Genomic DNA, 25,827 nt, shown 5'->3' with positions numbered 1-25,827 from the left:
GTTCAGAAGAGGACAATATTTCCATGCTAACTTTAGTATCAGGAGTCCATATATTATTAATTTTTTTCATAGATGATGACCTACATCTTTATTTGCCTAGAAGTTTGAAAATTGTTAACAATAGAAAGGGCAGTACAGTGTAGTACGAATCAGGTTTCTTGACGCATTCAGGGTTAAATGGACCAAACTTTCATTCACTTAGCCCCCCGGCCTTTGCAGCCAGGAACCTCGTTTCCAGTGTCTTAACTAAAGGACAATGAAGGTACAAGAACAAGCTATAAAAAAAGGAAGCATCTTAAAAGCAAAAGTCTTCTCTGATCATTCTGATTTTGTTTTCTTTATTGAACACAGACCCGAATGCTTCTGTGCCTCTAAAGGTTTAGAACACAGCCATCAGGCATGTAGAAGAAGCACAAAGGTAGAAAAAGAACGGCTCATATTTTAGCCATACAATCATCAGCCACCAGCGCTTCAAGGGGCCTCCACTAGTCCCCTGGGCTCCTCTCCTGTCTCTGAGGGGCTAGGACTTCTGGAAACATCATTGTTCCTATTTCCATGCTTTTCCAGGCAACACAATACCACTGCTTCCCTTTAGGAGCCCATGAGCAGCAAAGCTACCCTTTCCTGTAGCCATCCTGCCCCGAGCCACAAAGTGCAGTCTACTTCCTTGAACTGTTAGGCTGGGGTTGCGAAGAAAATGAATAGAAGAGTTCATCTCTTATCTCTTCAATATTATGCTGTTTCTTCTTAGTTATGGAGTGGGAGTAGATCTTAGGGCAGGGTGGGATTGGTCATACATAAAGAGGGCAGAGTTTTCTGGAATTTTGAAATACCACCAAGGCACTGGTAGTTAAGTGGGCTTAACCAAAATATAAGTTCAGTGGAACGACCAACATTTTAGAATTGCTGTGAATTCACAGGACAAAGATTCATGACTGCCCTTTTCGGTTCCCAAAGCATTTATTGATGGATTGATTGCCAGACTGGTCTATTTAATGGAAAGAGGCACTCTTCTGTTACCAGGGAATTAACTGAAGAAAGGCTGGAGCTGGAAGCACAGGTGGTGGATTCCAGTTGGTCATGCTTTCTAATCCCTAACTACACAGTTGGATAAGAAAGTGCATCAGTTAGATGTGAAAAAGCATGTGCTGCCTCTCCAGAGTCCAGAAGTGCTTAAAAACTGTGATGTATATAATCTGGAACAATAAATTACGTGCACAAAAAGGGTTTATCATAACATAAAATTAAAAAGTGACAATTTCATCACACGGTTACACTGCTGTTTTCCTTTTTTTTTTCTTTTTTTGGGGGGTTTTGTCCTTTTTGTTTCATTTTTCATTTCCATTTTTGTTTTTTATGGAGGGTTAGGGGAGGGTAGAGATTTGGTCCACTGAAGATTAATCACCCTCAATGATATATATATTAGAAAAAATATCAGCAGCAAGACTCTCTAGAAATAGATTCTGTTTGATGTAGCTAGTCTGTCTTTTCTGTTTTGCCCTCTTTCACGGCAGCCTCTGAAGTTTTCCGCAGGGGGGCTTTCTCCGAGTTGGCATGTCCTTGGCCAGAATCTGCCGCTCCGCCATTTTTGTGGGTAGTGTGTTTTTCCAAGTAGTTCAGCATTTCACTGAGGACTGTTTGGAAGGTGCTGAGGGCTGCACATATTGCTGGAGTCCCAAAGCCATGGGTGATCAAACTGGAAATGAGAAGTGATAGGGAAAAAGAAATGAACAACTTACAATATGATATAGAACAACTGCTTAATCCAGAACATTCAATTATACAGGCATTTACTGTGTTCTTAAATAATGTCAACCATTATGAAAGGCAGAACACAGTCAATGTATTGCTTTTGACCATAAGAAATTCAGGGTGCATTTAGAAGGTTTGTCATTGATAGACTTGATATACATTACTGATTACCAAGTCTAGGTGTTTAACACATGATTTAGCTCTGATTCTCCATCTCATTAAGAAACTGAAAATGGAGTGCCTGACTGGCTCAGTTGGCTAAGTGTCCAATTCTTGATTTCATCTCAGATCATGATCTCACGGTTTGTGAGTTCCAGCCCACTGCATGACGTCTTCTTAGGATTCTCTCTCTCTCGCTCTGCCCCTTCCCCACTCTCTCTCTCAAGAGTAAATAAAGATTTTTTTTAAAAAACAAAAAAGTCTTCAGACTTCATTTATTTATAATATAGGAATAGTCAGTGCTTAGACAACTATGCACACCAAAATTTGAAATATAAGACATCAGCATAGTTCAAGCATCTGCATTTCTTTGCTATAGTATCTTGCATTGCGAGTGGGAAAACGGCTTCAGCTCCATTTCTCAGTGAGATAACTGGAAGGGAATCCATATGCTTTAAGATCTATCAGGGAGTCTGGACAATAAATGGAATTGACTGGAGCAGTGGAAGAATTAATCATGGCTGCATCCAAAAAAATAACTGAGTGAAGCCATCCATTAATGTCTAAATGTTCGACTCTGCTTACAAACTGCCTCTCTTCTCATGCTTTATTTCTGTTTAGAGCCCTTTGTACCACTGGGTGAATTTTATTTTCCTCTATACTGCTGTGTTCTCTTGGTTGTAACTGCCCTCTTTCTCTATGGCAGAGCATGCAGAATTTAGTTTTACTAGGTTAAATATTAAAGTTAATAGCCAATATTTTTTAATAGCCAATAATTGAGCTCTGAATCTATGCCAGGTGATTCATTCTATATCACCTTATACAGTCCTGGCAACAATACTAAAAAATGAGGTAATATTATTTCCATTTTACAGAGGAAGTAATGCCCGGAGAAGTTAAGTAATTTGCTGGTGAAATCCAACATTCTGTATTGCCTTTTGTGCTTATTCTTCTCAGGCTGTGGGTATGTTTTACCCTTTGTTGTTTTTCTTCTTGTTTTTTTGAGAAATCACATTCTATTGACAGTTTTAGCTTAGTTTCTCAAATTTTGAGTTCAAATATCTGCATTTCTTTGCTATAGTATCTTGCACTGCTGACTGGGAAAACCGACTTCAGCTGCATTTTTCAATGAGACAATGGGAAGGGAATCCATATGCTTTAAGATCTATCAGGGAGTCTGAGAGATCTTATCAGACCTGTGGGCCTAGAAGATGATAATTCTTCTTACTCTTCTAAGATCAAGGTTTTTAAAAGTCAAGAACAAAGTGGACAGGCCTTTGTAAATATGGAGAAGAGTTGTCACCATGATAAACAATTTTTAAGCTGGTCTCCTTTCTTGGGTGATGACCTTTCTTGCTTCTATAATATGCAACGCATCATTAGCAGGATGCATTGTCATCTTTGTCCTGCACTGAGAACCACGTGCCCAGCCTTCACACGGGCTCTGACTTCAGGCACTTTGTGATCTGGAGGAAGTTATTAAGCTTTGTTAAGATGACAACAGTCTGACTAGGACATCTGCAAGATTCTTTCCAACCCTAAGCTTCAGGCCACAGGTACTAAAGCTTAGGTTGCTCTTCTTTAAACCCAGGATACGGACAGAAGGTTATGGAAATTGGCAGACCACTGAGCTCCACAGAGCAGCCTAAAATGATAGTGGGATCTTCAACATGAGAAAAGGAATTACTTGTGTTGTATACCTGAAACTAATAGAACATGGTATGTTAATTAGATTTTAATAAAAATAAATAAATAAAACTTAAAGAAGAGTAACTGTTTGAAATGTTATCTTTCAACATGGAAAATGTTATGTAAATTGTGTTCATTTCCTCCATTTAACAGACCTGTGAATCAAAAAATATCCAGGGCAGACTGCATAGTATAAGTACAAAAGATACTTTCTGTGCTAGCAGTTTTCAGTGAGGTTGATAAATCCAAATATTTCAAGTAATGTAATGTTGTATTAGAATCACGCACACAAAAATGTGTGAAATCACAGGATGATTAAAAGAAATTTCTAGAAACATCATGCTATTCTGTTAGACCCAATCACTCCAGAAAAATAGCTATCTATTTTATTCAAAGTGACATACAGAAAGGAGAAGAGGAATAATGTAGAATCTACATAAAAATAAAGGTAAAACCAGAAAGGATAAGGGTGACTTTCAGTCCTAAACAGAAAATAAACTAAGGTCATCTGTTACTCAAACCTCGGCCGTCAAATCTCCAAAATCTTTTGCAACAGAGATCAATTTTTGCCTTTGGAAAAGAACATTTTCAGCCACAGACTTAATATTAAAGTTATACTTGGCATTTGCATATATTTTTTATCAGATTACTCTCAGAGAGCATTTCACAAGCAAATATTACTACCTGGGTTACCCTGTTGCCATGGTGGTTTGAAGTAGGTAGTCAAAATTTAAAAGTTCTTCTAAATTCAAATTCATCAAAAAGTTTCTCCTCCCAAACAAGACAAGGGGAAGAGACAACAAGCACTGGGCTCAGTGTGTCATCTTCATGCCACGTTGTAAACATTTTTGTGAAGGTGGCAGACGATACAAACACCACATCAGATTTCATGTCATTTTTGCATTACTCAGGCTTCCTCCCTCCATCCTTTGTGATCATGTGTTCTAGTTCTTTATTTTTGAAAGGCTTATCTCAGGTTCCAATCTTTTCTATCCCCAGACCTGGGATGGCTGTTCCTACTGGACACCTTTGTTTGTCCTCCTTCTCCTCGGCTGACCCAAAGTCCACCCTCCCATGCATGCTCCTTGCATCATCTTGAAAAACACATGCTAGTTTCCTGGTCCCTTGATTAAGAAATAGAAGATGTGTTCCTGCCACAGGATAGATGCTTGAAAAAGTTATGAGAGGATTGAAGCAGAATTTTGAGGAGAAAGGAGTAACATACCCCCCAAATTGTAAAACTGGAGCCTGGAAAGACCATGGAAGACAACAGAGTGAGGGGTAAGATCTTAGTCACCAAAGTGAGAAGGGGGAGCCAGACAGGTGACCTCAGAACCCAAGTGGTAATCAAAGTACACTAGATCTTTTTTTTAAAAGCTTATTTATTTATTTTGAGAGAGAGAAAAAGAGAGAGAGGGATAGAGGGAGAGAGAGCATCGAGGAGCAGGAGAGGGGCAAAGAGGGAGACAGAGAGAATCTCAAACAGCCTCGGCACTGAGCAGGATGTGGGACTTGATCCCAAGACTGGGAGATCATGACCTGAGCTGAAATCCAGAGTCCGACACTTAGCCAACTGAACCACCCAGATACCCCAAAGTATGCTAGATCTTAATGCAGTGGCAAATAAGATGTTATCTGTATCTTTAAAACTTTGTGGTTTGAGCTCTTACTATAAATCGGTAATCAAAAGTTATAGTCTAATCTCAAAAAAAATATGAAGAGTTGTTAAAATTAAAACAAACCACAAACAAACAGCAACAATGAAAACAAACAGGGCTGAGATGGGACAGTACTGTCATCAATCTGTACTCTTCCTGACACTGCCCACCGTCAGCACAGTGGGTCCTGGTGACCCCCCCGAGGCAGCAGCCCCAGAAGAGAGAAGATTGTAGGTACCTCAGTGTCTGGAATGATTGACTTCCAGAAGGCTAAAGTTTCCCTGATTTCATGTGGGAGTCTCTAAAGCTCAGGGTAGTAGGATGTATTTAAATTTCTGTTTCAAGAATGAGGAAGAGGAACACTGCCAAAAAGGGCCCATGGTTTGTTTGGAGGGGACACAGGGCTGTGTTAGCATAAGAAAGATTTAATGGTAAGTAAGACATGTTGCTTCCTTTTCAGAGAGTTTGAACTTTAAAACTGGCATTGGCATAAGAAATGGAGTCCTTTTAAAAAAGTATAAGAAACTCCAATTTCAGGATAAAGTAAACAGTCATGTGGTTTTGAGACACTGGAATTGTTAGGTAATCTTTGAAAATTCCTGGAAGATTGGAGAGGAGGTGTGAAATGGAACAGAGGAAACTGCCTTAATGATCAAAGCAAGGGATGGGTGGTGCAGCTGGTGAGCCTCCGACTCTATCTCGGCTCAGATCATGATCACACGGTTCCCGAGTTTGGGCCCCACCTCGGGCAGGTGTCAGTGCTGATGATGAGGAGCCTGCTTGGGATTCTGTCTGTCTTTCTCTCTGACCCTCCCCTGCTGGTACTCTCTTTCTCAAAATAAATAAATAAACTTAAAACAATAATCAAAGCAAGGCGAAAAGAGATAGAATTTAGAAACTCGAGCTTATTAGATTACATTTAACTCAGCATTTCACAAGTTTCTTGTAATGGGACATTTTAAAAATCAGGTACATCAGGGGGCACCTGGGTGGCTCAATGGGCTAAGCATCTGATTTCGGGTCAGGTTATCGCTGCTCATGAGTTCAAGCCCTGTGTGGGGCTCTGTGCTGACGGCCTAGAGCCTGGAGCCTGCTTTGCATTCTCTCTCTCTCTGCCCCTCCCCTCACTAACACTCTGTCCGTCTCTCTCAAAATTAACTAAACATTAAAAATATCTTTAAAAATCAGGTGCACCGAGGTTAGATTCACGCAGGGTGATATTTGTCTTTTTCAGGTTTACAGTCTGCTGAACTTTGATGAACCATACCGTTGTGTTACCACCACAATTACTCAAAATGTCTTCTCATGTTCCTTTTCAGTCAATATCCCCCTCTTCCCCTCCAGCACCTGGGAGTCAGTGTTCTACTTTCTATCCCTATAGTTTTCACTTTTTCCCAACTGTCATATAAACCAAAGAATAAAGTCTACAGACTATTGTAACTAGCTCTTTTCACTTTGTGTAATACTTTTGAGATAATTTTTATTGTGGGTTAAATATTCCATTGAATGGGTTTATCATACTTTGTTCACATGATGGGTTCTTAAAACTCTGTAGTATTAATATTTTATTTTATTTATTTTTAATAATGGCTAGGTCTTTTTTAAAATTTTTTAATGTTTTATTTATTTTTGATACAGAGAGAGACAGAGCATGAGAGGGGGAGGGGCAGAGAGAGAAGGAGACACAGAACTGGACGCAGGCTCCAGGCTGTGAGCTAGCTGTCAGCACAGAGCCTGACGTGGGGCTTGAACCCATGAACGTGAGATCTGACCTGAGCCGAAGTCGGAGGTTTAATGGACTGAGCCACCCAGGCGCCCCAGTATTAATGTTTTAAGAAGGGAAGTGACCACAGAAGTGCTGCATGGGTTCAGTAGGGAGCCCAATAATAGTCTTTTTTTTTTTTAAGATTTATTTAAATTTTGGGGTAATCTTTGTACCCACTGTAGGGCTCAAACTCACAACTCTGAGATTAAGAGTTACATGCTCCACTGGCTGAGCTAGCCATAGCCAGATGCCCCAGCAACTGTATTTTATTTTAAATAAAATTGTTATTAAAGGACTAAAAATGCACTTTACTATAGAATTTTAGCAAAGCATCAACAAAATCTCCCCCAAATAAAAAGAGGGGGCAAGTGAGCTAGGTGAGGACACCTTAGGTGGACTCACAGATGGTTGGATATTGATGCCTGAAGTGTAGACCGAGGGCATTTGTCAACCTTGAAGGGTGTTTCCAGTGGAGTTCTGCAAAATTCTCCCATTCATCACACTCTGCTTGCCATGTTAATTGACAATGTGACTGAAAGCATCCTAGAGTTAAGTGCTGGTGTTAACACAGAGAGGAAAGTTCCTACAATGGATAATGGAACCAAATTTTTAAAATTCCCTAATGTGGTAAGAAGTATAGGAGGTAGACCAAAATCAATGGTGTGAAATTTAGGGGAGATTAAGGGAAACATATCCACGTGCAGTATACTGACAGAGAGATCTGCCCAAGAGCAACTCTTAGAGAAAGGCTCACCAAAACAGTAAGTCTAAACTAAAAAACAACGTTCAGAATTTGAGGTTTGGATCACAGTTAGTTAGGTTTACAAGCTATATTTACTTTCAACTATTCCCTTTCTCTCTCTCTCTTTCTAACTAGATAGATTCCAGCTCATTGATTTCATTTTCCTATTACTAATTTCACACTGAGGAGCAGGAAGGTTCTGACAACTGACTGTGAGCAATACAATTACCTGCTGAGAAAATCCAGACTGCTATAGTTTATGGCACCCGACGTTAGAGAAAATGTAACTTCTATTTAATAGTCACTTTCTTAATTTTATTCATGGTTTTAAAAACTCCAATTCTGCTAGATCCCCCCAATTAACATTTTCAAGAGTATCTTTCTGCAACATAAACCATCTTTTCAAATTGGCTCAGCTCAGGGAGATAGTAACTATGCTGGATCCAAAAGGTAATGTTCTACTTTGGACTTTCCCCTGAGCATTAGAGTATGTTCACATTTCAGCAGTTGTGGGGAGAGCACAGGGTAGAGCCGCCCTCTCTAGGGAAGAAGTATGTCTGTGTGTGCATTTGTCTTTTTATAAGGTGTCACCCTAATCTCTTCTTGACCAATGGCCTTGATATGAATAAGCTCTGCTGATGACAGACTTTAGCTTTTTAAGGGAAAATGTATTGCAACAGTTCAAACTCCATTTTCTTTTAGTAGGGTTAAAAATGAAGAAATTGAGACAAATGCAAAGAGGTAATAATAGCAGATGAGATGGGGCACCTGGGTGGCTCAGTCAGTTAAGCATCAGACTTTGGCTCAGGTCATGATCTAATGGTTTGTGAGTTTGAGTCTCAAGTGGGGCTCTGTGCTGACAGCTCAGGGCCTGGAGCCTGCTTTGGTTTCTGTGTCTCCCTCTCTGCGTCCCTCCCCTGCTCATGCTGTCTCTCTCTTTTTCTTTCTCAAAAATGAATAAACATTAAAAAAAAATTTTAATAGATGGGAAAGAAGAAATTGCTATTTGAAAGAGAATAAATTAGAATCCTTTCTTCTTTTTCCCTGTGTGAATCTGCTAATAAGATGTTAGGAACAGTCTATCTTTAACTCAGTGTTTGTACTTATAAACTGCCTGACATTACTGATGAGAACCTATCAAGAAATTTCCATATAATAGAAATTTCACAAACTTCTCTTTACGCCTTATGATCTCTGGGTAAGTGCATTGTTTTGCTTGTGGCTAAGGCCTTGCATGTTTATCTTGAAAATCTTCAAAGCTTCAGTGCTTACTGGAAATATAAATTAATATAAGATTCTCAACAGATAACTACCTGAGCGATAAGAGCTATTTTAGTTTCCTTAATCTAAGTAAATAGGGTTTGTATTCCATCAGCTTTGTTGTAGGCCAGAGAACGGTTACAGAGCTGTTTCCATATTGTTCTAGCTGTCCTTCAGAAATACTTTATCATGACTTTAACTGATTTGTCTAAACTAATTTAAATACTACAGCAATTTGGGGGCGCCTGGGTGGCTCAGTCGGTGAAGCCTCTGACTTCGGCTCAGGTCAGATCTCACATTCGTGGGTTCGAGCCCCGCGTCAGGCTCTGTGCTGACAGCTAGCTCAGAGCCTGGAGCCTGCTTCCAGTTCTGTGTCTCCTTCTCTTTCTGCCCCTTCCCCTCTCATGCTCTATCTCTCTCTGTATCAAAAATAAATAAAATATAAATAAATAAATAAATAAATACTACAGCAATTTGTAAAAACATAGCCTAAAGAAAACTCCTATGGGTCTTCCCCTGAATTCTTCCCATCTTGACAACAGTTGGACCTAGGATTAAGCACATACTTTCCAAAAAGTAAGCAAAAACTGACTTGAAATATATTGAAGAGGTGGCAGGGGGGGGGCTAGAAGCTACTTTGGATGTCTAGGTCTTGAGTTCAAGCCCCACATTGGGAGTGGAGCCTATTTAATTAAAAAAAAAAAAACCAAACAAACTGCATAATAAAATGTACTGAAAAGGAAATGGAAGCCTCATTAGTATTTACCACTGAAGACTAGGTCACTCGGCTGTGTCTGACAACCATGGATGGGTTATTTTTAGCTTTCTCGTGGGACACAAAAAGATGGATGTAATAGACACTATTATGCAACACATTAGCAGATGGAGAATCAAGAGAAAATCACCCACCATCATCATTCAGGTAATTAGAGTAAAAGCTAATTTCATTTTGTCAAATTTCAACTTTTGACCTGGAAAATGTTTGACAAACAAACTCCTCTTCCTCCACTTCTTTCAGTGTGTGTAAAGGTCGAAACAGTCTGGATTATTATTCTCATTGTTTTGTTATGTTGCATTGTTCTAGCAGGTGTTTGCTATCATAGATCTTTGATTTCCTGAATTGCATGCAGATGCCACTGTCACCAACCACAGTTTCTGTTTTTTGGCCTCTGGAGGCATGCAGGCAGCAAGATTTAAAGGGAAGACAAGCCTCCTTCTCTTTCCCTCCTGTATTATTCAGCTACTGCAGGCTTAGGTCCAAATGTAGCCTGAGGCTCAGTCTGTACTCCCCACTACGGTTTTAGGTGACAGCCAGAAAAATGCCTTCTTCCACTCCTGAGGACAGCCGTGAGGGCAGGAGGCTAGGAATCAGCCCCTAGAGAACACCAGCAAAGGATTGTGGGGCTTTTCTGCAAAATCTTACTTCTTTTCAGGGCTGTGAGAGTAAGGCGCTTCATCTCTCTCTGAAGCCACACAAACCCTGACTATAGGCCATGGACAGAGACCTCACCCGGAGGAAAGTAGCTGGGGCTTATTCTCCCAAAACTTGAAGGCATCTATCCTTGGTAGCCTAACTGGCTGTGGTTATAGAGGAAGAGAGAAACTGTCTGATTGGGCTTATTTTCTACATAGATTATATTGTCCCATGGTCCTAAGTGCTTCCAAAATAGAGTTTAATTAAGGTGCATAATTAAGGTATAGGGTTCTCTGGTGGTGAGAAATTACTGGAATGTACTCATTAGCAAGGTCTTGACAGCACCCACAAATGTTCTGTGTGTCCTTCAGCTGGTGGTTCTCAATCCCAGATATAGCTCCCAAAGTCATCCGGGGAGCTTCTTAAAAGATCCAAACATGAGGGTCCCACTCCAGAGATCCTGATTTAATTAGTTTGGGATGGGTCCAAAACTTCAGTATTTTTAAAATGGTACGGAGGAGTTGGGCATGTCCCCCTAGAGCCAAGAAGTAACACCTAAGTACCATGCTGAATGCTATCCTTCCCAGAAAAAGAGAATGAAGAATTTAGCATTTCCCCACAAGAACTTCTGTAGAACCTGAGCTTCACGGGATGTAGTTATTGTGAGAAAAAAAGTTCCTGTGATTACGTTTTGGAAGCATGGGGCTAAGCATTTCTTCCATTCAGAAAGGGTTGTGGGAGCTTTTGATATGCTAATGTGTAACACTTCAAGGGGAGTATAATAGGTAAGGTTTCCAGAACCATAAAACACTTGACCATGAGACACTTTCAAGGAGCATCTCATGAGGCTGCTGTTCTGCAAAACTCGCTTTGGAGAAGTGTATTTATGACCGCCCTGAATCTCTGCCGGACTAGATGTGTTGCCCATCTACTGTCCTAAGGGCTCATTCTTCCTGCTCTTCTCAGCTGCTTACTCAGGTCCCAAAGGGGATTGAGTCCTTATGATTCTACTTTACCTCAGTCCAGCTTATTAGCAAAGGAAGCTAAGGATATAATCATTGCACATGCATTAGGAAAGACCCAAGTTAATCACATTCTAGTCAACTCTTAGAAGGTGAAGACATTTTTGACATCTGCACCCTATTTTTGCATACAGAAATAGAGCTTGTAGGAATAAATTAACCATCTCCTTATCTTTCTCCTTATCAGGCAATTCATATTTTCTATTTAGAATTAAGGGAATGGAAATGCTAAGCTTAGGGCTCTTGTGCTTTCTTAGATGAATTTTATTCAATTGTTGACTTTTTTAAATGAACAAGTTTCTGAAACATAAAGAGAATAAAATGAGAGCATATGAGAACACAGCATAGAATAATAATTTAGCAGGGAGAGGAAATGGAGAATAAATAGGGTAAAAGAACATTGTTATAAAATGAACCTTAGAGATCATCTGGCTTAAATGTATCTATTTATAGATGAACAGGCAGAGGCCAGATTGGTAAAATGTCTCCTCTAAAACCATACTGTCAACTGGAAACAAGAGGAGACTGAGTTAGGTCCCTGAAACCCATCTGAGTGCTTCCCACAACCCTGTGCTGTCTCCCTAGACTCTCCCCAAATCTAGAGCTCAACAAAGGCAGAAATTATTTAAATAACAATATACTCAATTTCTTCACCAACTATGCACTCCCCAGGCAATTACTCCCACATGTTGTTCTTACAGGGCCAGGTTTGCAACTTGCTATTAGAAACAATTGCCTCTGGGGGCACCTGGGTGGCTCAGTTGGTTGAGCATAGGACTTCAGCTCAGGTCAGGATCTTGCACTTCACCGGTTTGAGCCCCGGATTGGGCTCTGTGCTGACAACTGGAAGCCTGGAGCCTGCTTCAGATTCTGTGTCCCTGTGTCCCCCTCCCCTGCTCATGCTCTGTCACTCTCTCTCTCACGAATAAATAAACATGAAAAAAAAATTTTAAATAAAAAAGAAACAGTTGCTTTTGGCTCTGTTGTTTGAATTACTAGTCTCCCATGTTCTGACCCTAAAAATCCATTAAATTGTCATCAAGTGACTTTCAAGGGATGGTTTTTTATGTGTATCTCCTGCAGCATTTGCTTTGGTGCCATGCAACTTGTGAAGTACGATAAATATTGGCAACTGATTTTAATTTTTTGCCTAATGTTAAGTGAATGTAAGTAATTTAATGTAAGTTCATACATACAAGAAGTTCATCGTGGTTCCACTTGTCTGCTAAGGAAGTGAAACTGTTGCCTGTTTTATTTTTACTCTACATTTTTACTAGTGAAAATTTTACTTCAAAGTAGAGACTATTTTTAATCTTATGTAAATAGAAATTGTCCCTATTTAACTAGTGAATAAAAGCTTACCACCTACAATTATGTGTTGCTTTGCACGTGGGAATGATATTCAGATTTTTGCAGTTAAAGTTAAAGTTTTAAAATTAAATTTCAACCTTACATAAAGGAGCATAAGTTTGGGAAATATAGGTCTTTTTTTCTTCACAATTTGGGCCCATTAGTTCGAATAATCTTACTTTAATTTTTAATTTTTTTAAGTGTTTATTCATTTTTGAGAGAGAGCATGCAAGCAGGGAAAGGGCAGAAAGAGAGGGAAACACAAAATTCAAAGCACAGAGCCCAATGTGGGGCTCGAACCCACAAACTGTGAGATAATGACCTGAACCAAAGTTGGACGCTCAACCGATTGAGCTACACGGGCACCCCTCATTATTTTGAATATTCTTACATAAAATGGTCCTGGAAGGCCCCTTGAACTGGCAGAACATCCTGAAGGAGGGTTAATAATTTAACTTCTTCAATGCCAAGCCTCGTTGTGTAATATAGTTCATGGTGTTTTCTTTTTTGAGATTAGAGATTTAATTGAAATGCCTTCATTTCTCTTGTGACATGCAAGAATGCTTCCACAAGATTAATAAAATCATCCACTGCTGATTACCTTCCCTACCACTGTTCCATCTTCCCACTCACCCACAACCCTCCCCCCCAAATGAGAAAAATAAAAACAAGAAACAAAACATACACACTTTAGGAGTTTCGGGTTTTGGAGAAAACCAAACATGTCATGTTTCAGTAAAGACACATCCTCTCTTGAGTGTGTGCGGAGCAGATAGTTGAGCTGACAGGAATTCGTGTCATATGTGGACCACTAAAGCAAAGGGGATGAACAGCCCAGAAAGAGAAAACTCAGACACCAGAGCTGAGTTTAGAAATTGGGAGGGAAACAGAACTAAACTGACTCTGGAAAGCCCCCAAGGAGTGGGACGTTAGGGAGACAGATGTTGCCTCCATGGAAGGGAGGCATTTCAAATCGAGTTGTCAGAGATAGAAGGAATGTCTAGGTAATAAAAGAGCAGTCTATCATTGAAAGTTTTTAAGCCCAGAATGGGTGACAACCTGACAAGGATGTTGGAGAGAAGATTCAAATGTGGAGGGAGAGTGGGAAATGTAAGGGGTCTTCCAACATTGAGGATCAATGAAGAAAATGTAATCACCAGCAAATATACAGTTTTCTGGGACTGCCTATACATTTCTTATTTCCAGGAATGATGGGAGTAGTAGAAAGGTCTCTTTTTAAGAAGGTGTGATGCTAATACACTTTTTGACTCAAACAGAAGAATTAAGCACATCGATCATTTCACTTCCCCAGCCCCTGGTCCAATTAAAACCGTGGGACCCTGGGAATAAACCAGTGGAGAATACCTCCAAGACCTAATAGAGGTATTATCATAATCTACACTGATTAACATATTTATCAGGTACATACTATGTGCTAAGTACTATGGATAGATAAATGAAAGCCTTTCCTAATCACCCCAGGTAATTACCTGTACTATGCTTAATCCTTTATTACAAAATCTCCCATATATTATATCTTTGTAAGTAATTTTCCTACACATTACAAGTTTCCAAAGAATGGGACAATCCTTCAGTCTCAATTTTTGCACCGCTGGCCATTACCACAGTAAACTACAAGAAACAATAAAAATTCAGGTTCCCAAGGTGGGTGCTGAGAAAGAAAATGTCCTCATTTTTCAGGTTGGCTGCTCTTTCTGAACTGAGCACTAAAGATAGTCTAACTTTGTCCCCTTATTTATGCTGTCAGACATGCTTTTGCTCGACTTTAGATTCAAGGCAATTATGAAAATGTAAGAGACAAAGAAGGGAAAAGTTGCTAAGATTTCCCAAGATCTCAAAAAGGGGAATTCTTAACATTGCAGAAAATTAGGTTTCCATTTGAGCTGGCTGTGTTCTGTCTGTGAGGCCCAATGCCACCTTGGTCTAATTGCCACCACTGTTTCCTGAGTTGTATTTTCAAGGTCTTCTGTAGATTTCAGTCGATTCTATTCCCCCTTCCAGTAGGTGTTATGGTGTCTGCTGTCTTCTCCACACTTTTAATGGTACTCAGTGAACTATAAATAATGAATAAACCTGATTCTTGTTATTTTGATGGAAACAAGCAGCTTTCCAGGCCATGGGTTTGGAGAAGGGTCACTGCTACAGCTTCCCAGCACACACTAATATGTCAACTACCACAGAAAACTGGGAGTAGTTGTCTGTGCTTTATGAGGTCAGATCATTCCCTAGCTTTACCTGGACACTTCCAGTGTGCTGAAAGTAAGCCACAGCTCTCAGGGTATGAAATCAGTCACCCCGTAAGGTGCAACCCAAGTGGTCTGCACTGGGAGCGGTACTTTGACCAAGTCAAACAGCAGCCCAAGTTGATGTTACTAATTAGGGTATTCTCTATGCCTATTTCAACCATGCTGTCTCCTTACTTCTTTTCCACCCAGAACTCAGTAAAAACAGTAGAAAATCAGACTGCAATGGACTATTTTCAAAGTAAAATGTGTTATGCCTCCTTTCTAATTCATTTTTCTCTTGAGCTCTTATCAAAGTTAAAGCTACCACTGTTGGTAGGAAATTATGAAAGAGACATAGTCTATGCTGACATATTTTACCCAGATTATTAGCAGAATAATAAATGTAGAATCCTTTTAATCTGTTAGTATACAATATAGAGCTTTATATAACTCTCAGTGTCATTTTAAAAATGAATTAGAATTGTTCTTCTTCCAAGGTAAAAAAAAAAGCAAATAGTCTAGAAACATTCTAGGGCTCTGTTTCTTAAAGATGTCTAACTATCAGAATCAACTTTAGATTTTGCAAACGACCCAGATGCCCAAGTCCAATGCTAGACTTGACCTATTAAATTAGATCTTTAAAATGAGCTCATGTCCTTGAGATTTTTAAAGAGCTCCAAGATTATGCTGTGAAACTAGGTTTAAGGGCTATACTTAAAAAGCATGAAGTCTTTTTCAAGGTCAGGCAGAAAGCTGACCTTTACTGTCCTATAAAGCTATTCTATTGAGGTTTCTTTTAATAAATGCAGAGTAAAGAAAATACATACATTTAGATTTGATCTACATTGGGAGACTTCCATTTGGGTTTTAATTGGATATGTCAGGCACGCATCTTTTATCACGTTTAAAAGGACATAGTTTAAGACATGCAAAAAAATGAAGATGGCCACTTACCTCATACCATGTACAAGAATTAACTCAAAATGGATGAAGACCTAACTAAACATAAGACCTACAACAATAAAACTCTTAGAAGAAAACATAAGGTGGATGCTTCAAGACTTTGGATTTGGTAAGGATTTTCTGCATATGACAGCAAAAGCATATGCAACAAAAGTAAAAACAGGCAAGTTGAACAACACAAACATTTCTGTTTATCAAAGGACATAATCAGCATAATAAAAAGGCAACCCACAGAATGAAAGAAAATATTTGCAAATCATATGTCTAAAAGGAACTAATATCCAGAATATATAAAGAGCTTCTACAACTCAACAACAAAAAAGCAAATAACTAGATTAAAAATGGGCAAAAAAACTTGAATAGGTATCTCCAAAAAAGACACAGAAATGGTCAACAAGCTTATGCAAAGATCTTTCACATCATTCATCACTAGAGGAATGCAAATCAAAGCCACAATGAGACATCACTTTACACCCTTTAGGATAGCCGCTATCAAAAACAAAACAAACAGTAAATAATAAGTATTGGCATGGATGTGGGGGAATTAGAACCCTTGTACACTGTTGATGGGAAATGTAAAATGGTACAGCCACTGTGAGAAAGAATTAACTTATTTATTGGACACATTCTGTGTGCTAAGTACTGTGAATAGAAAGATGAAAGCATTTCCTAATTACCCTAGGTCATTACCTGTACTCTGTTTAATCCTGTATGATAAAATCTCTCTTATATATTAGAGGTCTATGGCAGTTTCTCAAAAACTAAAAAAATTAAAAATTACTATATCATATAGTAATTCTATTACTGGGCTTATGTCCCAAAGAATTGAAAGCAAGATCTCAGAGGGATATTTGCATACCATATTCACAGCAGTACCATTCACAATAGCCAAGAGGTAGAAGCAACCCAAGTATCCATTAATGAATAAATAGATAAGCAAACTGCGACATATACATACAAGGGAGTATTATTCAGTCTCAAAAGGAAGGACATTTAACACATGGTACAACACAGATGAACCTCGAGAACATTATACTAAGTGAAATAAGCTAGTCACAAAAAGACACACTGTATGATTTCACTTATATGAGGCACCTAGAATGGTCAAGATCATAGAGACAGAAAGTAGAAATGTAGTTGCCAGGGGCTAGGGGGAGGGGGAAATGGGGAGTTGCTTAATGGTTATAGAGTTTCAAGTCTGTAAAATGGAAAAGTCCTGGAGATTTGTTTCACAAGAATGTGCATATATTTAACACTGCTAAACTACACATTTAGAAATAGTTAAGATGGTAAAATTTACATTATGTGCTCTTTTAAAAATATTTTTTGATGTTTATTTATTTTTGAGAGAGAAAGACAGAGCATGAGTGGGAGAGGGTCAGAGAGAGAGAGACACACACAGAATCTGAAGCAGGCTCCAGGCTCTGAGCTGTTAGCATAGAGCCCCATGCGGAGCTTGAACTTATGAACCGTGGTATCACGACCTGAGCCAAAGTCGGATGCTTAACTGACTGAGCCACCCAGGCACCCCTATATTAAGTGGTTTTTATCACAATAAAAAAGATATAGTCTAGGAAGTTTGCTATAAAGAGAATTTTAGTTAAGTGATTTCTATCATCCATCTACCTTCCATTATGAAATCAGAAGATCTCATCAAAGTAAGTACTCTGGAATGTAGTTAAAGCAAAGTAAATGAAAAAGCTAACAAATATTAGAAAGCCATAATAAATAGGAGATCATAGGGGCACCTGGGTGGCTCACCTGGGTACGTGTCTGACTCTTGATTTCCAAGGTCATGACCTCACCATTAAGCAAGATCAAGCCCTAGTAGTGTAGATCCTGCTTGTGATTCTCTCTCTCTCTCCCCCAATAAATAATAAATAGGAAATCACAACTTTCTGATAACAAAATACTCAATATATGAACAATAATACTAAAATTTTATAGATGATACTTTTATAAATAGATATACCATGTGGTGTTAAATTATTTTCAGGTATGGTTGTGTGTTTCGAATTGTTGTGATTGAGAATCCGCAGCCATACATAATCTTGAGAGTTTTGCACTTGAAATATAATGCCTCTTTTGTTGAGGATGGGAAGAGTAATTTTCAATATATTTAGCTCTTCTCTGGGCAGCAGCAGACTAGCCTGTTACCATATTCTGCATGAGGAAAAGTAAATAAGAGCATATACAGCCCACGTAGGAAACATTCAGCTCAAGTTTAGAAGTGAGAGTTTTCTCCGAGGACTTCTACGGCATTAAGTTGGCAACTAACTAAAGTATTAGCAAATTAGCAGACGGTGCCTATGCTGAGCAAACTAATAGTTTGCCAATTTGTTTCACTAATATTCGATTTACACATCGATGCTGTATTTTGTTTTGAACCTGAAAAAGGACCTCTCACTGTCTGATGAAGGCTGTGGCACCTGTATCTGGAAATAACCTGGTAGCTATGATATGAAACCTGAATTCTCCAAGTTTTAACAGTATGTTCTTCCTTAGAGTATATTGATAACTTAAAAAACTTCCTTAAATTGAGAATTCAGTTTGTCTGAAAATTATTAAGCTCCGAATTGAATTTCTATAAAAGTTATAAATATCTTTACTGTGTGCACAAATTAAAATATGAAAAATATTGGGGTACCTGAGTGACTCAGTTGGCTAAGTGTCTGACTCTTGATTTCAGCTCAGGTCATGATCTTAGGGTTTGTGGGTTCAAGCCCTGTGTCAGGATCCCCTCTGACAGTATGGAGCCTGCTTGGGATTCTCTCTACCTCCCACTCTCTCTGCCCCTTTTCCTCTCTCTCTCAAAATAAATAAATAAACTTAAAAAATGAAGAAAACATATCCATATGGATATGACATAGGAGTAAGCCATAACTTTCAAGCCTGGATCAGTGGAAAACAGTATATTATTTACTAAATGTTTACTTTATTTTCATTATCTCATTTTACTTTATTGTATTATTTTTTAAATGAGCTCTATGCCCAGTGTGGGGCTTGAACTCATGACCTCAAAATCAAGAGTTGCATGCTCTACCAACTGAACCAACCTGGAGCCCATATCAATAATCATTATCTCACTTTAACTCACTACCACCATATAATGTAGTGGTCTTATTCCATTTAAAGCTAGGGAAATCAAGGCTTTGAAAGAATGCATGTTACCCCAAAAACATCCCAGCTCACAGGTATCAGGGTCTGGATTTGAAGATCGTTCTACCCCAAAGCCTTTTTCTCTTTACTTCTGGGCATTGTCATTTCTACCAGTTTTATTACACTCACTTTCACTAACTCAACTGAGTGGGAGGAAAAAAGTCCTGTGAGATATATGTTTGGTATATCTGATGCATTCTTTTTAATTTTTTTTAATGCTTTATTTATTTTTGAGACAGAGAGAGACAGAGCATGAGTGGGAGGGGCAGAGAGAGAGACACAGACTCAGAAGCAGGATCCAGGCTCTGAGCTGTCAGCACAGAGCCCGACACAGGGCTCGAACCCACAAACCATGAGATCATGACCTGAGCCAAAGTCAGACACTCAACTGACTGAGCCTCCCAGGCGCCCCTGATGCATTTTTAGAAAGTAAACCCTAAGTTTAGCTTTCAAAGATGTATTTATTACATCCTGAGGGGCCTTGTGGCATTATGCAAAATAAAATATTCTATATAAAACCTCTGATGTTGTAGATAAAATCCCCACTCATTTAAATCACATTACTATATATAATGGCATATCTTCCTCGACAGTATTATAATCAGTGAGAGGTACTTAAAACATTTAAAAATTTAATGTGTAATAGTCCTTGCTTAGCATTGTTTTATAAATTAAGTGATAATAATTAAAAGAGGATAAAGTATTTTTTACATTGATGAGAAATATCATGTAAGGCATTAGAATTTTAGAGTCTTAAAACTGAAAATTACCTGAGTAATTATATTCCTTTCCATAATGCAACTAGATAAATTATCCAGAAATAAATTCTATTCTTTTCCAAGGAACCTCAGAAAATAAAATTTGGATATGCTTTCAGTAACACATTCTAGAAGCTTTAAAATATACTTGTGTGGTCTAATTTAAGAACCATTTGCAATTTCTAATTGGGCAGAAATTCACACATGCCTGTAAAATTAGTGTATGTTATCCCACTAATTTGTGTCACATTATCTGTCCATTCAACAATGTGTCTCACCAAGATAAAGAACTACTTAAGTGATTTCAGAATCCTCATTCAAAAGTACTATTATTTGAAATAATAGTGTTCACTTTCAAAGTCACAATTTCCTGAAGATCGCACAAACGCTAGATTATCTGATCTATAATGCTTCATGCATTAGTTATTTTTACAATTTGATCTTAGATGTTTGCAATTTCAAAAGATTCAGTCAGTCACTATATGAATATATAAGTGATATCTCTCAATGGAGCTGTGATATGAATATAAAAATACCTGGGTTAATAAAGATGGTTTAACAATTTAAAAAGAGTCTGAGGAAATAAGAAAACCAGTCTTACCTGAAATGTGTTAAGTGTCTCTGGATGTCAAGGTCTAGGATTGGAGTGGGTCTGGAGGATCCCAGTGGTGATCTATCTTGGCTCAAGAGGTCTTGGAATTCCTTACAAATTTGTCTGGAATAAAAGATTCAGCAATGAAATTGAACTCAACTTGGGGCTTTAACTTCATCTCATGATATTTTATTAAAGACTTGTTTTCTCGTTTACAAGAGGACTAGATAAACTTCCATAAACAACCTCCAAAGTTCCATCTACAACACACAGATGAGGTTCACAGTAGCAACTTTGCTCTCAAGCACTATAGGACGATTGTAAAACTTGATGTGACACAGCCCATGAGCACTGACAAAACCAGCGTTCATTTTTAAGGTGACTATTCATAGATTAAGGAAAAATCTACACGAAAGGATCACACTTAATCATTGCTTTTTATACAATCAAAATAAAGGGGATATCACCTTTATAAACCAGTTTAAGTGAAGTTATATAGGCTTCTTTCAGAGAGCCATGATTCAAGTAGACTCTTTCCCAGCATTTCTTGATAATTCAGACTCCTGTGAACTGAATTTATATTTTAATATTTAAAGTATATATTTGCTACAATCAGCCCACCAGGCTCACCAAAATGATTGCTATGCCCCCATGTAAGATGATTTCTTGCATAAGGAACTCTTAATAGCATTTTCCTGCTGCTTTTCTTAACATTAAACAACTGTGATTTCTGGTCCCTGGTTTCAGTTTTTCATTACCACATTCCTGAGTATGTCGAATAACAGTAAAGCCTTTGTGATCCATATTCGAAATGCTGTAATTCTAAAGAAGCAAAACACATGAAGAAAACAGTTCTATTTTAAACAACAACAACACACTAGATTAACACAGTAGCTAAAGAATAAATTGAAGGATGACCAAGGAATTTCTCAAAAGAATACAACATCTAAAGTGATGCTACTCCATATTCAAGGGATAATGAGATAGTGAGTCCGTTCTCTTCGTCTGGGTTTCCACGGTAGTCATAAAATCAAACCATTGGCCTTGACTATAATTATCAATGTTGCCAAGACAAGTACAAATGAGTCAAATTATCCCAAGTGAATGTCCCTCCATGGACCCAGCCAATAATTCCTCTCCAAAGCATTTGTGTCATGAACAAATAACTACCAAAAAGTGACAAAATGTCTTGTGGCATAAATAGTTTTTCACCAAGTTAAAACCAGTGGCGTTTTATTATTAGGTGCCTAAAATTTCTTCTAAGGATCATTAGTGATTTTTTTTAATGAACATTAATCCACAGGTTTATTGCCAGCATTATTTTCATATTGTGTTATTTCAGAGAATTTGTCTTTTTCATTTTGAACACAGCTGAAAGTAAAGAGGGCCATAAGGAGAGGAAAAACAAACAAATAGAGAGCTAGCTCTTATCTGCTCTAAATCAAACAAGATCATCCATATCCTCCAGCTAATGTTTTAGTGGAATCTCTGAGATACAGTATCTAAATGCACGCATTTAACAACTGCATGTATATACTTTCATTGAGAATACTTGATCTGAACTGCTCCCTTTTTCTGTTCTGAGTTAGACTTAGTTGATTGACTGTCAAGTATATTACTTACGTTTTAATAGATGAATAGTAATTTAGACTAAGTATTTGATGCCAGTCAGTGTCATCAAATGATGCCAATTGGTGGGGCATCATGATATGTTGTGCTTTGTGTTAGCTTTATTTTTAGGAAATACAGACTCGTGCTATCATTTCTTGGACTGGCAATTACCATGTGGTAGATGATCAGTATGATACATTATTACAAAAAAAATACTGGAGTTGTTTAAAGATGAGTAATTTTATGTCAAATTAAAATATATTTAAAAACTAAAATAAAGGTTGAAACATTGCTTTAAATCTTATGGTAGGATTTGGGAATTATTTGGATACGTGAATATGTTAATTTAGAAGTTGGTAAATCAACTTCTTTACCTCAGAAATGTTACAGCAATTTACAATAAACTGAAAGTCGATGAAGACATGAAGAGGCAAAGGGTGGAAAAATTTAACTCATGCTGAGCAATTCAGCTACACCACATAGGAAGCTGTATCTGGAGAAGTTCCAGAATTCTCAACCTCTGGTATTTGATTCTGCTGTTTAACTCACTGACTGAGGACAGCTTCTTGACTTAAAAACAGATGACAATTTTCTAGACTCCCCTTAGGCAATTATGATCATCATCTCATTATGACAGTTACGGGGCTATTATTTTTATGACTAGTTTCATCCTTATTTAAAATTTTATTTATAAAGCTACAATAAGAAATATTTCTCAAAACAAAATGTCACATTATGAATTATGTAACACAAGACGATCTTTGGTGAATCATAAATTCTAACTTTATCACTTACGTCATTGTCCTTAAGGACAAAATTTTTGAGCTGATGTCTGAATTTCAAGTTCTATGTTTCTCCTCTTGACGACTATTGTGACGGTAACAATTAAAACTTGTTAACAATTCTGCTTTACCCTAATGCAGATCAAATGTTAAGCATATTTAATTATAAGTTCAGTGAAGTTTAAATGTGTTTTTCCCTGAATCAAATATTTTGTCCAGTATATTTTTGAATTCAAAAACTGTCCAATTCAGTTTCTATCCCTCCTATGTATAATTGTCTAATTGCACCAAAATATTTGACTAATCAACAAAACACAAGAATTAAGAAGAATTAGGAGGGTAGACCTTTAGTCAAGGGGCACTTCATATAATGTACAGTTGGCAACATAATTAAATACAACTGAGTGTGTTTATTCATAGAGGTAAAGTAGAAACATGTAAACCAATTCAACAATGCAGACCAGCTATTGGATCTCTCATCCGAAGGTTTTGAACTTCATATGTATTTTTGAGGCAGTTGTCATTGTCTTGTGAACAAAGGTAAGGTAACTAGAATATAATGAATATCCATGTAGGTGGGCATTTCAACATTGAGCATTTTAATTGAAAATGTCCAAAGAGTTACTTTTGGAAAATTAGAAACTGCTCAGAACACATGTTAGATCTGTCCACCCATTGCAGGCAGGAAAGGCATGTTATCCCTAAACATCCCTTAATTTATCTACTTCTATTGATGACTACTTGTACTGTGTCGGCTCGCTATGACTGCATTGTCTCTGATTCTTTAATTCTCATTTCACATTGTCTAATAGGAAGCTGGGATGGATATAAACAACCGAAAAGACAAAAAAATTAAACAGTCTATCTCCTAGTTTCTAGATTCTTATGGCCTCTTTACACGTACATAAAATACAGTAATTGGCATCAGTGAACTCAATTCTTGCTTGATATTTAATGGTTTGCAAATGTCCAGTTATAGGCAGAAGGATCAGTGTCATTCAGAGCTGTCACATGGGTACACATATCGGGAAAATCAGTATAGTCCTTTCAGCTCGAATGATATTACACATTGGGAACACCTTGAGGACACTATCTAACTCCTAGCATTGCATTCTTTTCTTGATTGGTAACACGTGCTTATATTTTTCCCAAGATTATATTAAGGATTCAAACTGACTACATGTACTTTCGGTTTCTTCTGGAGAAATTGAAATCTTACCCATGAAGACCCCTTTGGGCCTACCCTTGGAAGGAGGCAAGAGTAGAAGCAAAACAAAAGTAAATATCTCCCAGAAGAAACACTATACAAAATCATTCAGATCCAGGGTTTTCTACCAAGTTTCAGGAGCTTGCAGAGAACAAGATTTTCCCAAAATCTTAAGTCATTTTAAACCTGCCTTATAATTTTCTTTCTCTAACTCTTGATCTTTATGTTTCTTTCTCTGCTATTCCTTTCCCCTTCCTTTCCTTCTTTTACCCTTTTCTCCTTTGCCACCACCTTTTGTTTTCCTTTTCTTTGGGGTGAGATGAATCATCTAAGTTATTCTCAGAGGAGCAATACACAAATACATCCTAAACCCAAGCAGTGCCAGCGCAAGCAGCACAAATCCCTAATTAGGGACTCAAGTATCTTAGGCAAGCCTGTTGGGTGGCAGGTATCCCATTTACACCCTTAAACTTATAAAAAAAAATACTGTGTGACATTAGAAATTGGTAGAAGAAGAAATACTCAGTTTTGGTTTTATGCATTTTGAGCCCATTTAAATTTTAGGCAATGTGTTGGGAAGTCATTTGTCGTAAGTTTCTAAGAAGCAACGTCTTTAACACTGTCTACCTTAGACTGTCTCTTTAAAAGTTTTGCCCAGGGGCACCTGGGTGGCTCAGTCTGTTGAGCACTGGACTCTTGATTTTGGCTCAGGACATGATCTGACAGTCCTGAAATCAAGCCCTGCATTGGGCTTTGCACTGACAATGGGAGCCTGCTTGGGATTCTCTCGCTCGCGCTCGCGCGCTCTCGCTCTCGCTCTCGCTCTGCCCCTCCCCCGCATGCACACAAGTACAGGCACTTTCTCTCTCAAAATAAATAGATACTAAAAAAATACAAGGTTCCCTGAATCAGAGACTAGTTTAGAAATAATTTAACTCATCTGGGACTATTAGTTCTAAAATCTGATCATCACACATTGGGTCCACTTTTGTCACATTTTCTAAACATTCATACTGTTGTGAGATCTTCCCCTCCGCCCCTTGTGTCTTAAGGCACAATGAGTGGTTTAGACCAAATTACATAGCAGCTAATGACATATTTGCCTGGAATCCACATTTCCTAAATTTCCTAAACACATTTTTCTCCTAGGAATTCCTGCATATTCTGGAGAGGTTTTCTAAACACTTCCATGTCAATGATAACCCGTAAACAAGGGCAGTGTGTAAGTTTTGCTATGGATGCAAGACCGGGGGTGGGGAGTGTCCTGTATAACACAACTAGCTACCAAAGTGTGAGACCCCCTGTGGTAAAGAACTGGTACTTACTGGACTGTTTCCCTCATTCAAAGAAAATGGAAAAACGGAGAGAAGGCACACAGAGCCTTCCCGTTCTGCTTACTTGGTGGCTAGGATCATCTTTTTTCTTGCTGTCTGTTCTTTCTGTTCCATATGTTGTCTGGCAAGATGTTCTCCTACAGCTTTGGCTGGAAACTCTGTTTCACAAGTGTAGCCAAAATCCCGAGCCAAGTGTAAAGCTTCCCCTGTTGGCAGAAAATAGAAGTCGATTTTTCACAAATGTCTAAACTCAGTAAGAGTAACACTTTATATTTTCCTCAAGCCTCATTCCTGGTTGTGGCCTGATGGATCACTGTTCCTATTTATTCTAAACAATCCTAAGGAAAGGACTCTTGGGAGTGGG

General features: G+C 38.2%; 1 protein-coding gene across 1 annotated transcript in view; it reads right to left on the bottom strand.

Moving 5' to 3' along the window:
• Window positions 1-318: 318 nt before the first annotated feature.
• Window positions 319-25,827, bottom strand: part of TFAP2D (transcription factor AP-2 delta) — a 56,960-nt gene continuing 31,451 nt past the window's right edge. Inside the window, exons 6-8 of the mRNA XM_029945053.1 lie at window positions 25,528-25,669; window positions 20,539-20,652; window positions 319-1,696 (exon numbers count right to left, since the gene is read on the bottom strand). Of these exons, the coding sequence (XP_029800913.1) occupies window positions 1,477-1,696; window positions 20,539-20,652; window positions 25,528-25,669 (476 nt within the window). The 3' untranslated portion in view covers window positions 319-1,476. The remainder of the gene's footprint in view (window positions 1,697-20,538; window positions 20,653-25,527; window positions 25,670-25,827) is intronic.

The sequence above is a fragment of the Suricata suricatta genome, chromosome 7, assembly GCF_006229205.1.
Source record: "Suricata suricatta isolate VVHF042 chromosome 7, meerkat_22Aug2017_6uvM2_HiC, whole genome shotgun sequence".
In the NCBI taxonomy this organism is placed as follows: domain Eukaryota; kingdom Metazoa; phylum Chordata; class Mammalia; order Carnivora; family Herpestidae; genus Suricata; species Suricata suricatta.
Note: the sequence above shows the minus strand (reverse complement) of the source record. Positions and strands in the feature narration are given on the sequence as shown.